This window comes from Siniperca chuatsi, linkage group LG19, assembly GCF_020085105.1.
Source record: "Siniperca chuatsi isolate FFG_IHB_CAS linkage group LG19, ASM2008510v1, whole genome shotgun sequence".
Lineage (NCBI taxonomy): Eukaryota > Metazoa > Chordata > Actinopteri > Centrarchiformes > Sinipercidae > Siniperca > Siniperca chuatsi.
In genome coordinates, this window is record NC_058060.1 from 14,064,301 (window position 1) to 14,082,744 (window position 18,444).

The 18,444-nt window shown below is 39.4% G+C and overlaps 1 protein-coding gene across 1 annotated transcript; it reads right to left on the minus strand.

Annotated features, from left to right (window-relative positions):
• Window positions 1–1,755: 1,755 nt before the first annotated feature.
• pi15a (peptidase inhibitor 15a) lies at window positions 1,756–7,916 on the minus strand. The gene is made up of 6 exons (XM_044177299.1): window positions 7,729–7,916; window positions 7,238–7,562; window positions 6,116–6,234; window positions 4,712–4,844; window positions 4,516–4,631; window positions 1,756–3,439 (listed from the first exon to the last, which is right to left on the minus strand). The coding sequence occupies exons 2-6, from the start codon at window positions 7,511–7,513 to the stop codon at window positions 3,304–3,306; spliced, it is 780 nt and encodes a 259-aa protein (XP_044033234.1). The 5' UTR covers window positions 7,514–7,562; window positions 7,729–7,916; the 3' UTR covers window positions 1,756–3,303.
• Between the last annotated feature and the right edge of the window lie 10,528 nt (window positions 7,917–18,444).

Sequence of the window (18,444 nt, forward strand, 5' to 3'; positions counted from 1 at the left end):
GATGTGTACCTGCTGAAAATCATTTGAAGAGTAAGAGATGAAAGCAGTTGAATTGTCAGTTGAAGAGTCAAAGATAAGTGTCATATGATGACACTATGAAGAATAAAAATAATTTCAAGTGTCAATTGACATGTGATAGGTGAAAGCAGTTGAAGTGTCAGGCAAGGTTCAAAGTTTAAATATGCCGTCCATTCATTTGAATGTAAAAATGCTGAAAAAATGTTTTTCAAAATGTATTGTATTTCAAATATAACGAATGATATGAATAGCCTATTTTAAAAAGAAGCACACCATTCCTAAAGAAGCTGAACATTTTGAAGTTTGAATGAAGTTCAGAAGAAAGGTCCATAAAAATTATAATATAGTTAATTATAATAATATAATTATAATATAATTACAAGAATATGAGCAAAATATGTGCATTGCTGAAGGTGAGCACAGTAATGATGGAATTATGATGTAATGTTATTCCTTTTGAGTTTACACTCCATTTGCAGGTGTTTTTTTGTTCTTATCCCTGAACCATCAGAGGCTGCTTTCATCCTAACCCAAATCCATATCCTTAACCTTTGCTCAGACACTGCCACTGATGGATAAGCCAGGTAAATGTCGGCAGCAGGTTGTCTAACTCATCATAGCATCTTGCTCTTCATCTTGCTGACGCGCCTTTTAAACATCCACCAATCATCTGTTTGGCTCCTGGTCCGGCATTTGCTCAGACAGGAGGATTTTTCCCATGCATACTAATGTGTTCCTCGATAACTCTCTGCTGGTTGGTTCCAGGGAGTGATCTGTTAGGGCTGGCTGTGTAGATGAAGCTTCTTAATAAAGTGCAGGAAGTGGTTTGAAAACCTCACGCTATGCAAAGTTTAGCATGAAAATGTGAGGCATTGTATTCCAACTTGCCAAAGTGCATTCCAGTGCAGCAAACAATTTCTGTGGCCAAGTTTGCCCTTGAACTAACGCAGATGTTTATCTAACAAATAAAACATGTTATAGTCTTATTTGTTTGTTAATTTGTTTGCTTAATAGCCTGTTGATCCCATGCATATGACTTTGATGCAGGCTGGCCCAGAACCATATCCTACAATCCCAGGTGGAGAAAAGAGAAAAGCTGCAGCATCTGCCCAACACATCAGAACATTTATGGCTCCCCCTCTTTGTTTGTCCCTACCAACTTACCAACCTTCTCCTACTTTCTCCATCATAGTCTACACCCAATTTTAAAGCTGTATAGCAAGAAAATGTCATTTTTTGTAAAAATTTGTCTGTCTCTTTCCTTGCCCACTTTGTGATTTAGTCTGTCTCGTGGTGACACACATTCTTCACTCTTTCTGCTTCTAGCATTCCACTCTGCTCCGTTTCTCCCTCTCAGTAAGGTCAATGGTTTCATTGGACAAACTCAAACAAGAGGGTCCCCTGAAACCCTATCAGTTGTCTGTTCATTTGTGTAGACATGGACAGACGGGGCCAAAGTCAACCTTCTCTTATTAAGATTCAGATATAGCCCCAGCATATTTTCTCTTCTCCCTCTGAGCTTTTGACACACAGGATGTGGGACTATGCAATGGCACTGTTTTAATTGAAAGTGAAAGCTGAGAATAAAAGAGATGGATTGAATACTTTGGGCAGAACCTATGATCAATATCAGACATGATGAAGAGCTCAGACAAGAAAGCACAGACAATGGACAATGATACTGTTTTGGCCAGAGGCAAGACATTGGTTGAATTGTACAAAATAAAAAAAACATAATCAAAATAGACCATTTTATTACAAATACAAAACACAACAGGAAAAGCGCAGTTCATTGCATAGATAGCTTGATGTTAATGTTGATTTAAATACAGTCAGTGCGGAAAATGTCAATTTCCTATTTTGTAATGTAGTATTTCCCACTAAAGTTTGTGTTTTTTTGTTATTTTTTGTGTATGTCTCCATTACGCTGATGATATTGCCTTCTCAGTGTTGGATAGTACTGGAAACTGTCCCAATTTGAAAAGAAAGTCTGATGCATTTGCCAAGTTAAAAGTGTTGAGGCATTCGCTTGCCAATATTATGCTAGTGCTTCGTTCACAGAAATGTACCAAGTTAATTTACATTACAGTAAATTTCCTTCAACATTCTAAAAGTTGACATGTAAATGAACCATATTCAGTACTTTTTAATTGTTTAGATATATTTACAACTCTTACAAAACAATAAAAAATTACTATCAATTAAATATTTTTTCCCATAAAAATGAATAACTTATAGTATACTTGTTTTAGGATAGTCAAGGTATAATGATTATCTACATGTACAAAAAAATAATAATTTCCTGTTATTTTGGAAATCCACAAACAATTAAGGTGCACTTGAGTGCCTAACTCCAAAAACCTACATCAGTGATCATAACAAAATATAAACAATGGATTTGTCCAATATACCAATATACCGTGTACAAATATGATTATAAAACACATATGTGGGTCAGATTTATTGTATGTGCTCTCTTTAGTATAAATATTACATGAAATATGAATGAAACCTGTGAAATGCCTCGAAGTATGAAACGTCTGTAATGAAACACAACCTAATCAGTGCAGATTAGAACTGCAAATGCACTGTGTAAATGCTGAAACAAACGTCATCTATGCTGGCAGCAGGTCTTCAAATAAAGACCTCTGATGTATGTTCATTTTGTCATATATTTTCAGTTTACAGTAAGTGCACTTTTGTCAACAAATTTTTGCAAATTTGTTGCAGGACACAAATGAAAGTTGACTTAAGTATGATGTTTGTTGTACCTTCGGCAGCTACAAAGCTGACACTGGCAGTGTAGGTTTTACCCTCTGAGGTCAAAAGCTTTGATCTATTTATCACAACATTCCTGTGAAGGCAGAGCACACAACATGAAGGTGTGATGCCCATAGCACCAAAGTGAGCAGGTATGAGCAGCTATATCTGGTTATGTCCTTAATTACCACATTGTCAGTGGTGAACTAATGTATTGAAAACAAAAGTATATGCAGCACCACATACAGTATACACTGTGTTTAAGGATCCACTCTATACATAAGTTATATTTCATCAATTCAAATAGTCATAGCAATTCTGGTACAAATGTAATTAATTTACAGTTTATTTACAAGTCATCAACGCTAAATCATCTGCTGCCTTCAAATGTATGTTTGAGTCTTTAAATAAGCCCATATATACAAAATAGTGTGGTCCACGACTGTTGTGCAAATCCTTACGGGATTAAAATGATGTCTCTGTGGTACTGTAGGTTGTCAGCTTATGTCAAGAGGAAACCTGTGTTTATTTGAACCAGTGCAGGTAGTTTGTCTTGAGAGCAGGGAAGCACATGTTGTTGCTGCATGAGCCCCCGTAGCTGGGAGGGCAGGCGGAGCAGGGTACGCCTACTTTGTAGGGAGCCTCTCCGATCCAGTTACCCCTGGAAGACAGAAACATGTACAGTGTCAATGGAGTTAGAGGTGACCAGAGAGTTGAGGTTTTTTTCACATAATATTTGAACTTGAATCGGTATATCTTACATACATACTTTTTAAAATATGGATTGTTGAAGATACTTGTGCACAAGGAATTAGTTAGAGAAACTGTTTACTGTCAATTTTAAAGAGGAATATATTGATGTTAAAAGTTCATTTTTGACATTGTTGACAAAACAATCTAATCTTAATATCCATTAAGTAGCTGCTCTGGAGTTCTCAATTATACCACATGCTCTTCATCTGAAGATAAAGTTTGTCCAAAAGCCCTTACAGTGCTCAGAAGAAATGGAAATTTTGAACATCTAGAATTCCATGACAATGGGGCAAACTCTATCTGCTGATGAAGACCATATGATATGATTGAAAACTCCAGAACAGCTACCAAATGGACCATGACAGGAGATTAAAATAATGTCATAATGACATTGTTTTGTCAAGAGCAGAATATACTTAGCAATCTGTACTTTGCAAGCAAATGAGAAATCAGACTTGTGTATCAGAGAGACATTGCACTATGCGGTGTAAATAGAAACCCGCTAAATTATATCTTGACACCATCCAGATTCAAGATGTCTGAAAAAAATGGAGGCCACGTTTTCAATTAGCAAGCTAAAATAGGTCATCAATGTCCTGAGCCTGTTACTCTTACATATGTCCCAAACCAGTGGGATTAAAGAACCTAGGTCACAAGTCAGTCACAAGTGCACACAGGCTTTGATTCTTGGAATTTTTTAGAGAATTTTTCTTCTGTTTCGTGGGTCTCTGGAGCTTTGGTAAAGCAGTACCGCTTCACAGGCTTGTATCGAGGTTATCTGAATCTCCCAGCAACATGGGTGGCATTTCACAATTCAGCACAGAACAGAGTGGTCTGTGTCGGGATTAAACCTGTCACTCTATCGTCATCAGGTTAACAGGTTCATTAGAATTAACAGGCTTCCTTACAGCATGTAATTAACTCTATACAAGATGGTCTAAGGTAAACCATACAGTTAATGGTCAGTTTACCAAGTATACTTACTTAGGTGAGTAGTTGCAAACTAAATACGTTGCCCGTTTCCACACTGAGCCCCATACGTTCATATTATGGCACGTGTGAACAGCACAGCCCACTTTGTTGGATGTTGCCCACACCATCTGCAAAAAAGACAGATCAGGAGCCAATTAATGCCATTGTTACACCAATTCAACAGTAATACTGATTGTCGTCTGTGTACCTGTGTATAATGGGTACACATGGGTCCATAGCATCTGAGAGGGCATCGAGGGTTGCAGTCGCGGGGGTATGGAAAAGAGTAATCTTTGACCTCATCGTACCATGGCTTTACTAGCTGAAGAATGGATCGATAGCTGAGAACAGAAGACAAACATGTTCAGTAAATTACACTGTACATATCACAAGTGATGAAAAGCGACTAATACAGGCTGACCTCGTCACCAGACTGAGATTCAAACCTTGATTATATCTGATTTTAGAGAAAAAGAGTAAGAGGTAGTTGTGCAGTTTGGCCGCAGGTGTATTCAGTGCTTAGGGAACACAGAAACCTTTAAGAGACTGACTTGGATCTGTGATTTTGAAAAGAAGAAACACATAAATATCTATGGGGCAGAATGTAGGCTCAGTGTTTAGCACTGTTGGTTCACAGCCTGTCATGTGTGTAGCATTTGCAGTTTTCAGTTATTTCCATGTTTGAGCAACAATTTTAATACTTAACAATTGATTGAATTCTCATGTTTGTTTTCACAATGGCCAGGTTTATTTGTAAGATATCCAAACATGCTCTGCACAGCAAAATGTTGACTTGCCTTAGAAAATGAACAAAGTGCTGAGTTCAATCCATTTTCTTATTGAGAGGGACATTGGTCATGGCTCCCCATGACCATGAATGTGAATAAGTACAAAAAAAACATGTACATAATGTTTCTTGCACCTGTCTTATTCATGGTTTAAAGGCGGCTTGAAAGGTTTGGTTGTATCATGGCACAAGCCCTCTGAAAAACTAAATCCATCTGTACACATTATATATTTTCTGTGGCATATGAGTATTTCACAGAATAATACTCACTAGATCTGCACTCCAGCATGTGAACTCCAATTAACATTTTAAAAAAATCAAAAGTTATTTAAGTTAGTTAGTTAAAGTAGATAAACTATTTCTTATTAAATATTGTAAGCATTGTTTTTGCATTCTTTTTTGCAAGTCAACAGAATGGTATTACTACTTAGGTCTAGTGTTTGTTTTATTAGAAAATAACCTTACTATAGAACTCCCTCAGCGAGTCACAACGAATAAGCTGTATTCCCTTGGGTCTCATGTTGTTCCTCAATAAAATCTAAAAGTGTAGGAACATGTGAAGGTACCCTGTGTTTCCAAATGGAAAGTCAAGACCCACTAAAGGGATGCGCCTTTGTCCTCACGGGTCATGGCTGAAAACACAACTTTTGTTTATTTGAAGGGTCACAGGAGCATTCCTCAAGCAGTTACCGGGTCACAGTGCAAAAACTTTTAGGAGAAAGAAGAAGGGGTCTGCAAGGCAACGACCATGACTGCTGAGAGAGAGTCATCCCTAAGAGGAGCAGCAGATGTTGGGGAGGGGGAGGTGAGTCAAAGGTCACTCACCGTCCTGTCCTGACAGAGAGGTTTTGACCCAGGAACCTGAGGAGGTGAGGTGGCCCGTGCTCCCACAGGCAGGCATGAGCCCAGTCCTCTGCTGTCTTAGCCAGGGTGTCGTCCCACACCTAAACACACATGAGACATGGTGGGAACATGGAAACCCATTAAATAACTGATGGAAAATATCAACACGATCTTCATTCAGCAGTGAGATGTGATATAAGAGTTGGCGCTTTCTGAGTTCATAGCACTATTACAGGTGTTAACATGGCAAGACGCAAAAGTCATGAATCAAGTCAGTTACATAAGCGGAGAAAGTTAGTTGCCCAGTGTCCCATGCAACTCTTTCACTGAATAGACAGGGGGTTGGATAGCCTTAAGAATACCAGATATCCAAATTTGTCAAGAGCCACTCTCATGTGTGGTTTCATTGGGAATGGATTGGGACTGGAGGAATGAGAAGAGACTTCCTCTGATTACTTCATTCTGCAGTAGTTTTGTCACGGGGAGAGACCCCTTCATTGTATCTTATTATGAGTGCAACTATAGAGAAGGGAGATGCTGCCAATTTTAAATGGAAATATGTCAGCTCAATTGCTAGGTTCAGCTGAAACAATTGCTGATTTTGGAAGAACCGTACTGTTAAATTTACTTAAATGAGCAATATACTGCCTAACTCCATAAAAGCAGCTTCGTATTTTGTAGCTGAAAAATATATATGAAATCAAAAGTTAACAGGTCTACAAGTGACCACTACTGCTGTCTTCATATTACACTGCCAGCAGGCTACTGGTACCATACATGACCCCTCTTCCTTTGGAAGTGACTACTTTGGTGGTCTACTGCAGTGCAATCTGCTGAACAGCTGAAGGTGCCAGGAAACTTAGACATGTGCCACTTCTTTACAAAACTACATTTATTAAAATCTGATAAATAGTATCCATCACTTCCTATGACAAATTATTTCACTTGATGCATGTTTGGTCACTAGCAAAACATACATATGATTAAAAACAAAGAAGGAAATAGTAGACGTATACAGTACATGGCTCCAGGAATATCATGCATTGAGTGTAAATACATGCACCTTGATGAAGATGAATTAAGTGAATGAAAGCTTTCACTTACCATGTATTCCATATTGGATGCTGGGGGAAACACCTTCCCTCTTACTTTGTTATGGTAATCAAGAATGGCAAGCATGTCATTCTGACTAATATAACGCTTCCTCCTGATTTTATAAATAGTCGTGGTGTCTGTTCCATAGCTGTGCGCTGCGCTAAGATTGGTGAAACTGGCGACTGGCAAGGACGCGGACACAGCAGGAATACTCGTTGCCAATGCACTTGCTCCGCAAGATATGCACAGAAGTATTAGGTCTATGGCAAATAACTGAGGTTTCATGTTTGGTTTCAGGAAACTGCAGACAGAATATCCCGCGTCTTGGACTGATCTGAAAAGAAAGCAAGAAGACAAACTTAAGTAGCCGATTGTCGTGGTGCGCACAAATAAGGTGTATTACAATTCAAACATGCTTAAGCCAAGCTTCAAACTTCCCGTGCTTTACAAAACAGGGCAGAAATACCAGTCACATTACTTCACACAATCGTTGGTCCTACCTTTTCTTGCGCAGCGTTACCTTGTGCCTGCGTTGCCAAGGCTGTATCACCCCTAAAGCCTCAGCAATGGATTAGAGAGAGGGAGGGCTGCGAATGAGGAGTTTTTGCGCTTTGCAAACTTTGTGAGTGTTTTAGGAGAAGTCCGTCTTCGGGGGTTTATATATTGCAGTGGACGATGCAGGAAGTGCGCCGGCCTCGGAGGTAGACCCACAGCCCCTCCTTGTCACCTGAAACACTGCGTAATTTGGAGACAACATGTTTGGTTTCTCCTAATCCATTCCCGGCAAATCTTCCTCAATTTCATCATGACATCTGCTTTAGGTTTGTGCAGCTGCAGGATGTGAAAGGACAACATTTGACTAATAAAGTACACCAAGGAGGATGGATCATATTAAGTGACTTTTTCTGGGTTCTCAGAAGCAAAAAAAATTATGATACAAGTCTTTGTCATTTTATCTTTTTAAATAGCACAATACTGATTGAATTAACTTGATTAAAAGCACTTAACAACTAACTGTCACATCAGCTCCATATGCAGGTGATAAAATTTGCACTTCCCACATGCTCCACTGGTCAGGACATCCACATAAACTCATGGGTGGGAGGAAGCCAGCAGTTTTATGAGTCAAATCAGTGTGAGAGCTGGGTCCATGTGCCCTATCAGTCTTCTTTGTCGTATTCATTATACTATAAAGATTACACTTGTTCAGTGTGTGGCTCCAGCTGTGTGGTTTGCTAGGGCAGATGCAGAGCCAAGAGAAAAAAAATCTTCTGCAGGTCATCATTTTCATTGGCAGCTGGTGAACAAATTAAAGAAACGTGACGCAGGAACAATTTTCCTCCCCCTTTTTCTTCTCTCTCGCTCTTTCTCTCCTCCTCTATCGTTGCCAACAACTGGTGCTTTCCCAAAAATCTTCTTGGACGTGATGGACTTTTCAGGTGCTGGAATTGGTAGAAGGGATACATCACCCAAGAGCAGTTCACAGCAAATATTTTCTCCTCCATTTCACTCCATCCATACATTTCAGCTCCTACTCTCCACTGCTGCTCTTCCTCAACATAGTGAAGGTTTCACTGGGATGGAAAGTTGTCAGAGTTAGAGGATAAATCAGGACAGATTAGTTGAATATTTCTATTTCCTATACCTGATCCAATGCTCTGCTTAATGGGCACTAAGCAGACATGCATTTTTCCTGTTTATTCTTGAATTTAACAGGAAAAACTCCAAATATTTAAAGGTATTAGAGGATTTGGGATGTGATGTTGGCTTTCTTTATTTTTACCTAAATAACTCAGTTGACATCTTAGCAACAAGCCAGAGAGGGAAATATGGTACACAATGAGAAAGCATAGGACTTCAGCCTTAATTCCAAACTCAAACAGACCATCAACTACCTCTGAGTGAACTCTGAATACTTGTATTGAAAGATAAGAGTCAAACGGAGTTACTACTGGGTATACATTGTAGAAAAAACGTGCTTTTTATGCAAATTTCAAACCATTTCCACAAAACTATACCCAACAACCTATATATTTATTTAACCCATTCAATATATTTGCAGATATGATGATTTTGTTTTCTTTTTTTCTGTTATGACTGTGCACCATCACATCTGCTCAGTATTTTGACTCATCCTCTCATCTGGTATCAATAGCCAGGCCACTCTCCAGCCAGCCACGGTGCTGAGAGCCTATCCCCAGGTTTATAGCCATATTATAGCCCATATCATCAGATTATCTTAACATACACCTGCTTCACAGCATTTCACACTATCTTCATTTTTATTTGGCCATAGGCTTCTGATCCATGACTAAACAATGGAGTCAAAAGTAATTTCATCGTGGAAAAGCTGGACCCCCCCCCCCACGCACAAACAGAGTTTCTTCACGTGCAGCCTCCTCATGGCCCCAGATGATATTCCCTCAGTCTCAGAGTGCTGGTCCTCGTTTGCTCAGTGAACCCAGTGACTTGGAAAGATGTTGAGGCATTATTATCATATTATCAGAGGAGTAATTAGGGCATTATTTGGGGCACATGCTGCTCTGAGGGGCCTTGGGTCTGTTTTGGAAAGGCATTCTTTTTCAGACAGAGCATTTATTTACCTACAATATACTGTTCCAAGTTTCCCCCATTCTTCCCCCCTCTCTGGAGGCCTCTCGAAGACCAGTGTTGATGCCAGTACAGCAGAGAGAATGAGGTGCAGTGGTGAGCAAGAGAAAAAGCAAGAAAGAGGAATAGCCTACAGACCATAGACAGACTCAATAAGTCTTTCTAGATGCATCTAATCAAGGCAGAAGAAATCAAAACTTAAGTGCAGAAAGATTTTGAGTAAATAGAATGTGCATGGTTTTGACCTGTATGGAGCATCATGTGCATTTGTGCAACAAATGTCCAAAACAACCAATCATCTGTTTTTCATGCAGGTTAAAGCAAAGTGTTATTGGACAGTTTTAAACCAGGTCTAGAGTATAGTGTACAGACAATTCAATAAGTAACAAAATCTCCTACAGGACGGCTCCTCGCTCTGTCCACTTTTCCAGCAATCAAAGCACATGCTGTAGACTCCAGCTCAGCTGTGCACTCCACCCAAAGCTATTGTTACTGCACTGGCAGAATCCACCATGCATGGGAAAGTCACTAAGAGATCGGCAGCATGTGAATGGATGGATGAAAAAGAGGCCTAATACCTTAGAAGCCGTTTGAAAGATGAGATAGTACGTTCACAAGGCTGTTGTGATGGTTTGGATGAGCATTGACTTTATAAATTTGATTTGAAGGAATAGCTCAACATTTTGGGAAATACGCTTATTCGCTTTCTTGCTAAGAGTTAGGTGAGAAGATTGATGCCACTCACATGTCTGTAAGGAAAATATGAAACTAGTGCCAGGAGACAGTTAGCTTAGCAGACAGGCTGGACACAGGAGGAAACAACTACCCTGGCTCTGTCCAAAGGTAAAGCAACCATTTCTAAAGCTCACAAATTAACATGTAATTTGTTGTTTATTTAATCTGTACAAAAGTGTTTAAACAACAAGTTGTGGTTTTACAGGGGGTAGCTTTTAAAGCTAAGTTAGCTGTTACCTCCCAGCTACCAGTCTGAATGATAAGCTAAGCTAACTATGTCCTGGCTCTAGTTTCATATTTAGTGTACAGATATGAGAGTTTGGTACAGTTAAAATTAAGCTACTGCCAGCAGCAGCTTAGCTTAGCTAGGAGCAGACACTGAGGGAAACTGCTAACCTGGTTTGTCTGGCACGGTTATGTGCTGTACCAGAGTTCGAAATACGAGGGAGCAACAGGGAGCTTGGCCAGAAAGTCTCAACTGAGAAATTTAGGGGGAGCTGTAAAATATTGTAGTTTTTGGTGCCACTGGATTTTTTCTGTATAAATGTATATTTTCCTGTATATTTGGGTTCCTGAAATAAATAATAGGCTAATGGTAAAGCACTTGTCAATATGTGTGTTTATTCATGCATAACAATTTCCGATAATTTGTTAAACACAATGCTGTCTATTCTTGGTGTGGCCATCCATGCATGAGGGCACATTCAACTATGTTAGAATGTAAGTAAGACATGTTGCATGATGCAACCTACGTCGGGTCTGTTTAACAAAGTAACCCACATGCACATGTGTACAATACCCTCCCACCCCCGAAAAATAGGGCTCCCCTGAAAGCCACAGTGTAATTCGAACACTGTGCTGGACTATGGCTGTATTCAAAACCGCTTACTATACTAGCAATACGTACTGATTTGGCCAGAATGTAGCATGTAGTATACCAAAAACACTCAGATGATATGATTCGGAAAAAATCTCCAGTATGCATCGGACTAGTCTACCTCGCTTACTGTGTCCCACAATGCAAAACACTGGAACAGTCACAACAACCATTGTCTTTGTTAAATTTACTCTTTATTTAATCAGGCAGTCTCAACAACTGGTCATTGTAGAAATGGCGGACAGCAACACCCCCACATCATTGGTGGACAAGGAATATAACCTAATAACAAAAAATGTAACTTAAAATTAGATTTAAGTTATGTATGTCGTGTTGTTTTCTTATTGGCAGCTCGCAAAGGTTAACGTTGATGTCTTCGTGATATCAAACGTTAGCTTAGCAGTCTTAACTCAAACGTTATGGCTTTGTTATGGATGGCAGGACACATGTAGCGATGCGTTCATTATAGATAGGCTGTAGTCTAGTCACAATTGTGAATTGTTCTCCTTACCTAAGATTAGCTAAATTCAAAAGAAAATATTATAAGTGGTATTTACATTTATATTCCTCCTACTGTTTTCTTCCGCTACTGCGTTCATACTGCATTTGTCTGTAGTATGTAGTAGGTGGTTCCGAATACAGCCTATTTCTTGGATGTGCAGTCACTTCCTGGAGTCTTTTCTGGTTGCCTAGCAATCTCACAGTGACCATAAGATTCCTGGAAACAGTCTGGCACACAACCCCTTAAAATCTCAAAATGTTGGTTTCACACTTGGGTATTTGTACAGATCAAACAAATCACATATAACATGCTAATTAGTCAACTGGTATTAGCTTTTTTTACCCTTGGACAGAGTTAGACTAGCTCTTTCCCCCTGTTTCCTGTCTTTATGCTAAGTTAAGCTACCTGACTGCTGGCGGGAGCTTCATATTTACCGTACAAACATTAAGAGTGGTACCTATCTTATCATCTAACTCTCGGCAAGAAAGCAAATCGTATTTCCCAAACTGTCGAACTATTCCTTTAATCAGCCATGCCAAGTAATGAAAATATAAGGAATTTGATGAAAGAGAGTACTTATTACTACAAAAATAAGTTTTATACTGTATATTGGCTTTTTGAAAGGCAATTGTATTGGGCAGCTTTGGGGTTGGGAAGCTGTGTGTGATGTCATGAGTTGGTTTTTGTTGGCCAGGGGGCAAAAAGAAATAGTGACATTTCAAGAGTGGTTTACACTGGTAAGAAGCCCAGTTTCTAACTTCAAGCTGTCCAGGCTGCTTTCTTCCACACACAGTTGTTAAACATTGTATTAGTGGAATATGCAGTTACATAGCAAATACTGTATGTTTCACACAGTCTTACAACGGCGGAAAGGCTTGTTGACAGTGAAAAAACCTGCGGGTGAGAAAGCTTCAACCCTGTGTCCCCGTCAGAAGTTCAGGAGTGGATTATTACTCCTCCCTTGTCCAAAGAGTAACAATCACAGTAATTAAGTCAATAAATATCCAATTCCTCTGATCAAAGAGGGCCCTTGCTGAGCTTCGATTTAATTCAAAATTAAATTCCTGCTGTGTTTAGACTGTATATACACCAAGGTGCTAATATAACATCACTGATAAAGTAACTTTTTTTTCATAGAATCCAACTGGCAAGAGATTGGCTACAATGCCAGCTGGTACTGTAACTACAGTACTTATTGCTGAAAGATCACCCAATATAACCCAAAGCCTCATAGCCTTGTATTTACCGAATCGCGACCTCCACAAACATGACCGTAGAGAATGTATTCTAGACTGGATGTTTTTCCCCAGTTGTCTGGATACAAGTTCCGCTGTTGTTTGGCTGCTCAGTGGAATCTAAGGTGACTTTGTCCCCACCCTCGGTCACAGGAAGGAAACAGACTGTAAAGACCATTAAGGCAACATAAAGAGTAAACAGCAAATGACAGTGAGAGCCATTGAGGTTCAGATTCAGCAGAATTCGAATAACAATTTTCCTTCAGATTAAGTGGATAATTCCTAGAAGTAGATGACAAAATGTAAGAGTCATAATGGAAAATAGAAAAACTAGCAAGTTGCTGCACCACTAGCTTTATGTAAAGACCTGTAAAGTGCTTCAAACAATCTTAAAAACATTATGTCAGCAGAACATACACAATTAAACACCCTTTTTCCCGAAAACACCGTTTAGAGTGTGGGAAAAAACTGAGGGATTACTAGAGGACGGACCTCTACTTCAGAAATAAGTTGCTCAGCTTGTGTATCTATTTTTGACATGTTACATTCCTTTGCCCCCAGATATTCTCACCCATCTATAAGACATTTACAACCATCTTTGATGCTTGTAAGACTGGACAGAGACAGGGGGCTGTGGTCACACAGACATTTCTCAAGAGGTTCAGATGTCAGCGAGAGAGAGAGACAGGCAAACATGAAAAATCCAGCAGCACCTAAAGTTAGAGCTGAGACACTTTTTGATGTATCTTGACAGCAGGTTTTGATGTATCTCATGACAGCAGGTAACAAAAATATCACCTGGGACTCAGGACGGAGCAGCCAAAACCAAAATAAGCCAGAGTTTTGTGAAAAGCTGTGATATAGTTTTATACTTTTATGCCAGGAGATTATGCATCATTGACTGCACATATTGTTGAAAGATGCAGCATTTTTTACAGCCCACTTTACAAATTGACATTATGTTTGAATTCTTAAAGCAATAGTTCACTTTCTTGCAGTTAGATGAGAAGATCGATATTGATAAGATCTCATATTTGTATGCTAAATATGACGCTAGAGCCAGGAGATGGTTAGCTTAACTAAACATAAACAAAACTAGAAAAGGGGGGAAAGAGCTAGCCTGGCTCTGTTCAAATGTAAAAAAAAAAAATTCTAAAAAAGCTCACTAATTAACACGTGGAGGGTATGGGGGGTAACGTCTTGAGCCAAGCTAGCTGTTTCCCCCTGCTCTCAGACTTTATGTTAAGCTAAGCTAACAGTCTCCTGGTTCTAGCTTTATATTTAGCGTACACATACAGTTTGAGATTGGTGCCCAACTCTTTGCAATAAAACGAGCAAGTGCATTTCCCAGACTGTAAAAGTATTGCTTTAAGTTGTCCTGCAGTCTGCTCTTGTGCAGGCACAAATTTAGCACTCCTGCCAACTAATCAAATCTGTCCAGTGAATGCAGATTGGTTATTGATTCTTCTGATAAAGGTGGATTTCTTGTGACCTGCCTTGGCCAGTTGGGAGCAAAAGAGATGGTTAGATGCTTGCTGGCTGGATCAGGCTGTGGCTGGGTAGGCCTGGAGGCAGTCTAGACAGCAGATGAGCAATGAGCTGGGCCCTGGCAGACAGGCCCTGTGGCTGGGACTCTCTTGGGCAGGGCAGGGCCTTTGGGACTCCTGTTCCTGACAGAAATAATTCATGCACTGGACTATTCTGAGGTTGAGACACCCTAGCCTTTGTAATTTTAATACATGCTTCTAATTGATGAAGTTTAATCGGAGAAAACTGAAAACAGATCATAAACTAGCTGTTGCCCATGTAGCTGAAACCCACTATTATACCTTTACCTTCTGATCCCTGTTCTCAAATCATTAGCTGTAAAAATCTGTTTTTCCTATAATCAAAGTTTTGCCCAGGATTTATGATTCAACTGAAGTTTTCACCACTACTCCTGAAGAAGTGGTCATTATCACAAAGTGAAAGAAAAGCTTCGTTCCCGATCCCTACGTGGGTGGTTTAAGACTTGATCCTTGCTTACTTGGCACCTGGTAAGAGCTTTTGTGTGGCTGGAAAGCACAGGCGAGGGCTGCAACATGCAGAATTTGCGTCCAGAGTGCAGCGGTGACATCTGGGGAACTGCACCATTCATCGTTAAAGAATATGCAAATTGTTATGTTGGATTATTTTTTATGTCAGCTTTTCTTCCTTGATCCTATTAGAACTCGTTCAAGCAGCTACCTGCCAGAAAACCATGAAACAAAGTACAATAACACAAGTGATACCATTGTTACACTCATGGTTGCTCCTTTCATGATCTAAGTAGACACTATTGTTACTGAAACCTTCATCTTACAGTTGTTAGGTTTAAAAGCGGATTTCTGCGCTATGGATTTGGCATAGTAGATTCAACAAGATGTTACTAAAGCTTAGACTTTACTATGTTAAGTATGTTGTAAGTTGATTGGACATGCCAAACCTAGCTGGGACATTTTCCAGCTCCGACATGTTTCAAAATTGTGTAGAGTGATGAAAATAAATGTTGTGTTTCTTCCAATATACAGTATCACTGGGTGTGACGCTGTGTGCTAGTCTTTTGTATTAGCTCAGAAACAGATGCAGTTAGACTTGAAACAGTAAGTTTCTACCATTCTTCCATAGTTGTTTTCTCTCTTTAGTTTGGCCTTGAGGATGACAGAAATCTGGGAATCAAGCCTCAAAGTCCAAGGAGAGTTCAGAAGGCTGTGTACTAAAACAGCAGTAACGCTGGAATTAAAAGTTTCTCAGCTTCTCACATTTGATTTGTGAATAATATGATATCATAAAAGAAACTTAAGAGGTTCAGAATCAGACAGGCTTCACGAGTATTTATCTCACTTGAGTTTGGGTCAATGACGTTGAATGAGTAATCAGCAATCTGTCATTAGCAGGCTCTTGACCAAGCCATATTTATGACGACATCAGTGTTTTTGTTGGATCCAGCTTATCAGAAAAGCTCGAGCTTTCTTGTGCGCTGTGTTCCATGGAAGTGATGGATTTTTAGTTAAGATGAAGCTAAATCTCTATGGGTTTCTGGGAGTCCCCTTTTGGCCTCTTGTCTTCGTCATTTTTGCAGTTGGCTTTGTGCAGCTTCTAGGTTTTCCCAAGTCTTCCCAACTGCAGTCGATGGGACTGGTCAAAGTGTCTCATATTTTATTGAATATTTCCCAAATACTAGGCCAGAACCCACTTGTTGTTTGGGATCAAGGCTGGAAACATGGTTATCACAATTATTTGATTGGTCAACGTTATTTCAAATAACCATTTAGGGGTTTAGTGGTGGCTTACAGCTGGATACTCACTCTTGGTCTTCCTCTCTCTCAGACTGTTTTGGTCCAAACAAGGTGACCTCAGATGTCTTGCACATCTGTCGTGCACGCCCCGGTCAGTCTTGAACCCGCTGCAGCAGGTGGCATCCTCATAAGAATTTATGACTTAGTTCTTCTGGATCAATGCAAACTAACCAAGTTTTATGGAGCAAATACTGAGAGGTCATGGTCCATAACTGGACCAACACACTGACTGTTCCTATGGATCAGGGGAAATGCAAAAAACGTTGTGAGGGAATGCAAAAGTAGTTCAGAAAAATTATTCCCACTGTGAGCCTTTGGGAGTGAAAGTGTAGTGGTGTGAAAAAGTGTTTGCCCCCTTCCTGATTTCTTATGATTTTGCATAACAACCTTCATTTAAAAACTGCATTTTCTGTTTACTTGTGTTATCTTTGACTAATATTTAAATTTGTTTGATGATCTGAAACATTTCAGTGTGACAAACATGCAAAAAAATAAGAAATCAGGAAGGGGGCAAAAACTTTTTCACACCACTGTATACTGTACTGATGTGTTCCTAATAGTTTTTGGACAACAGTAGTTTTGGCTACTCCATTAACAGGAGAGCTGAGAATGTTGAAGTTTGTAAGTCTACAGGCGAGTGATGGGAGTTCATAGCGTATTGTATTTTCCCTTCCTCATAAAAAATCTCCTTCATTTGTCTTGTTTGTGTAGATAGGTTCTTTCCCTCTTCCCATTTCTGCTGTTTACATGAATATGAACTAGAGAAGAATATAATCAACATTGTCTTGAACCCAGGTCAAAATTTCTGAGCTCTGTCAAACTTTCATTCAGAACCTTACATCATATGAGGAATATTTTGTAATTCTATCCTGTTGAATCTTTCCACATAGTAAACTTTCTCTTTGTTTCCATAAACCTTTGACCCATGTGGCGTAAATATGCGGGTGTATGTTTGGCTGTTGTGGATTGTTGTGGTGGTTTTAACCTGCTTTGCATCAGTAAGTGTTTTGACTCTTCTCTGCAGCTTGGTAGCTTTCCTATTCGTTTCTTTCTACTGGCCTTGGTTCTCATGGTAATCCCATCTGCCAAATAGTTTCACACACTACAGACTGAGGTTTAATCAGCTGAAAACACCGGGGCAATCTCAAATCATCCTATGCACGCACATGTATAGATTATCAGATGATTGACCCTTCCACTGACATGTGGTGCATGCAAATGATCACTTAGTTTCTAGAAAACAACACACTATTATTTCACTTCCTATGAAGCCTTCCCAGTTTTTGACCTATTTATTAGACTGGCGGCAGATATTCACGTTTCTCTGCAGTAGTACGAACATCCAAAGTTCGTCATATCAGATGAGAAGAAAACAAAGCCAGATAACCATGAGGACCGTCCAAAGGTCATCATTATTTTTCAAGTCATTGTATAACTGAAAACCACTCCAATAATTTAGCCCTGTACCTGACCTGAGCAGCATGTTCAGTTATGCTTAATGTATCAGTTTTTGCCTTTGATTTGCTTGGCAAGAGTTTTAACCTTTCAGTGTGTTATCACTGTTAAAGGAAAGTCCCAGACTCAGTTAGTATTATCATGTCCTCAGTACGTGGTGTCCCATTTATTCCAGGTGTTATTTTGTGAACAAGTAGTGTAATTTAGCATTTATGTTCTACCTATTTCACTTTAACCTTGAATAGTTATTGGCTACCTACTTTTCCCAGAATTCATTGTGACAGCCCAGCCCACAATGGATGGGTATTAGTGTACATTTCAGCTGTAGATTGTACGTGTTTGGAATAAGTAGGCTATAGTAAGTGAAATCATATTAATTAACATACTGATGCAAAACAAACCATTAATAACCGTTTAATGAAATATGACTGTGTGTTTAATACAAAATACAAAAGAAAATTAGTTAACATTTAAAACAGTAATTA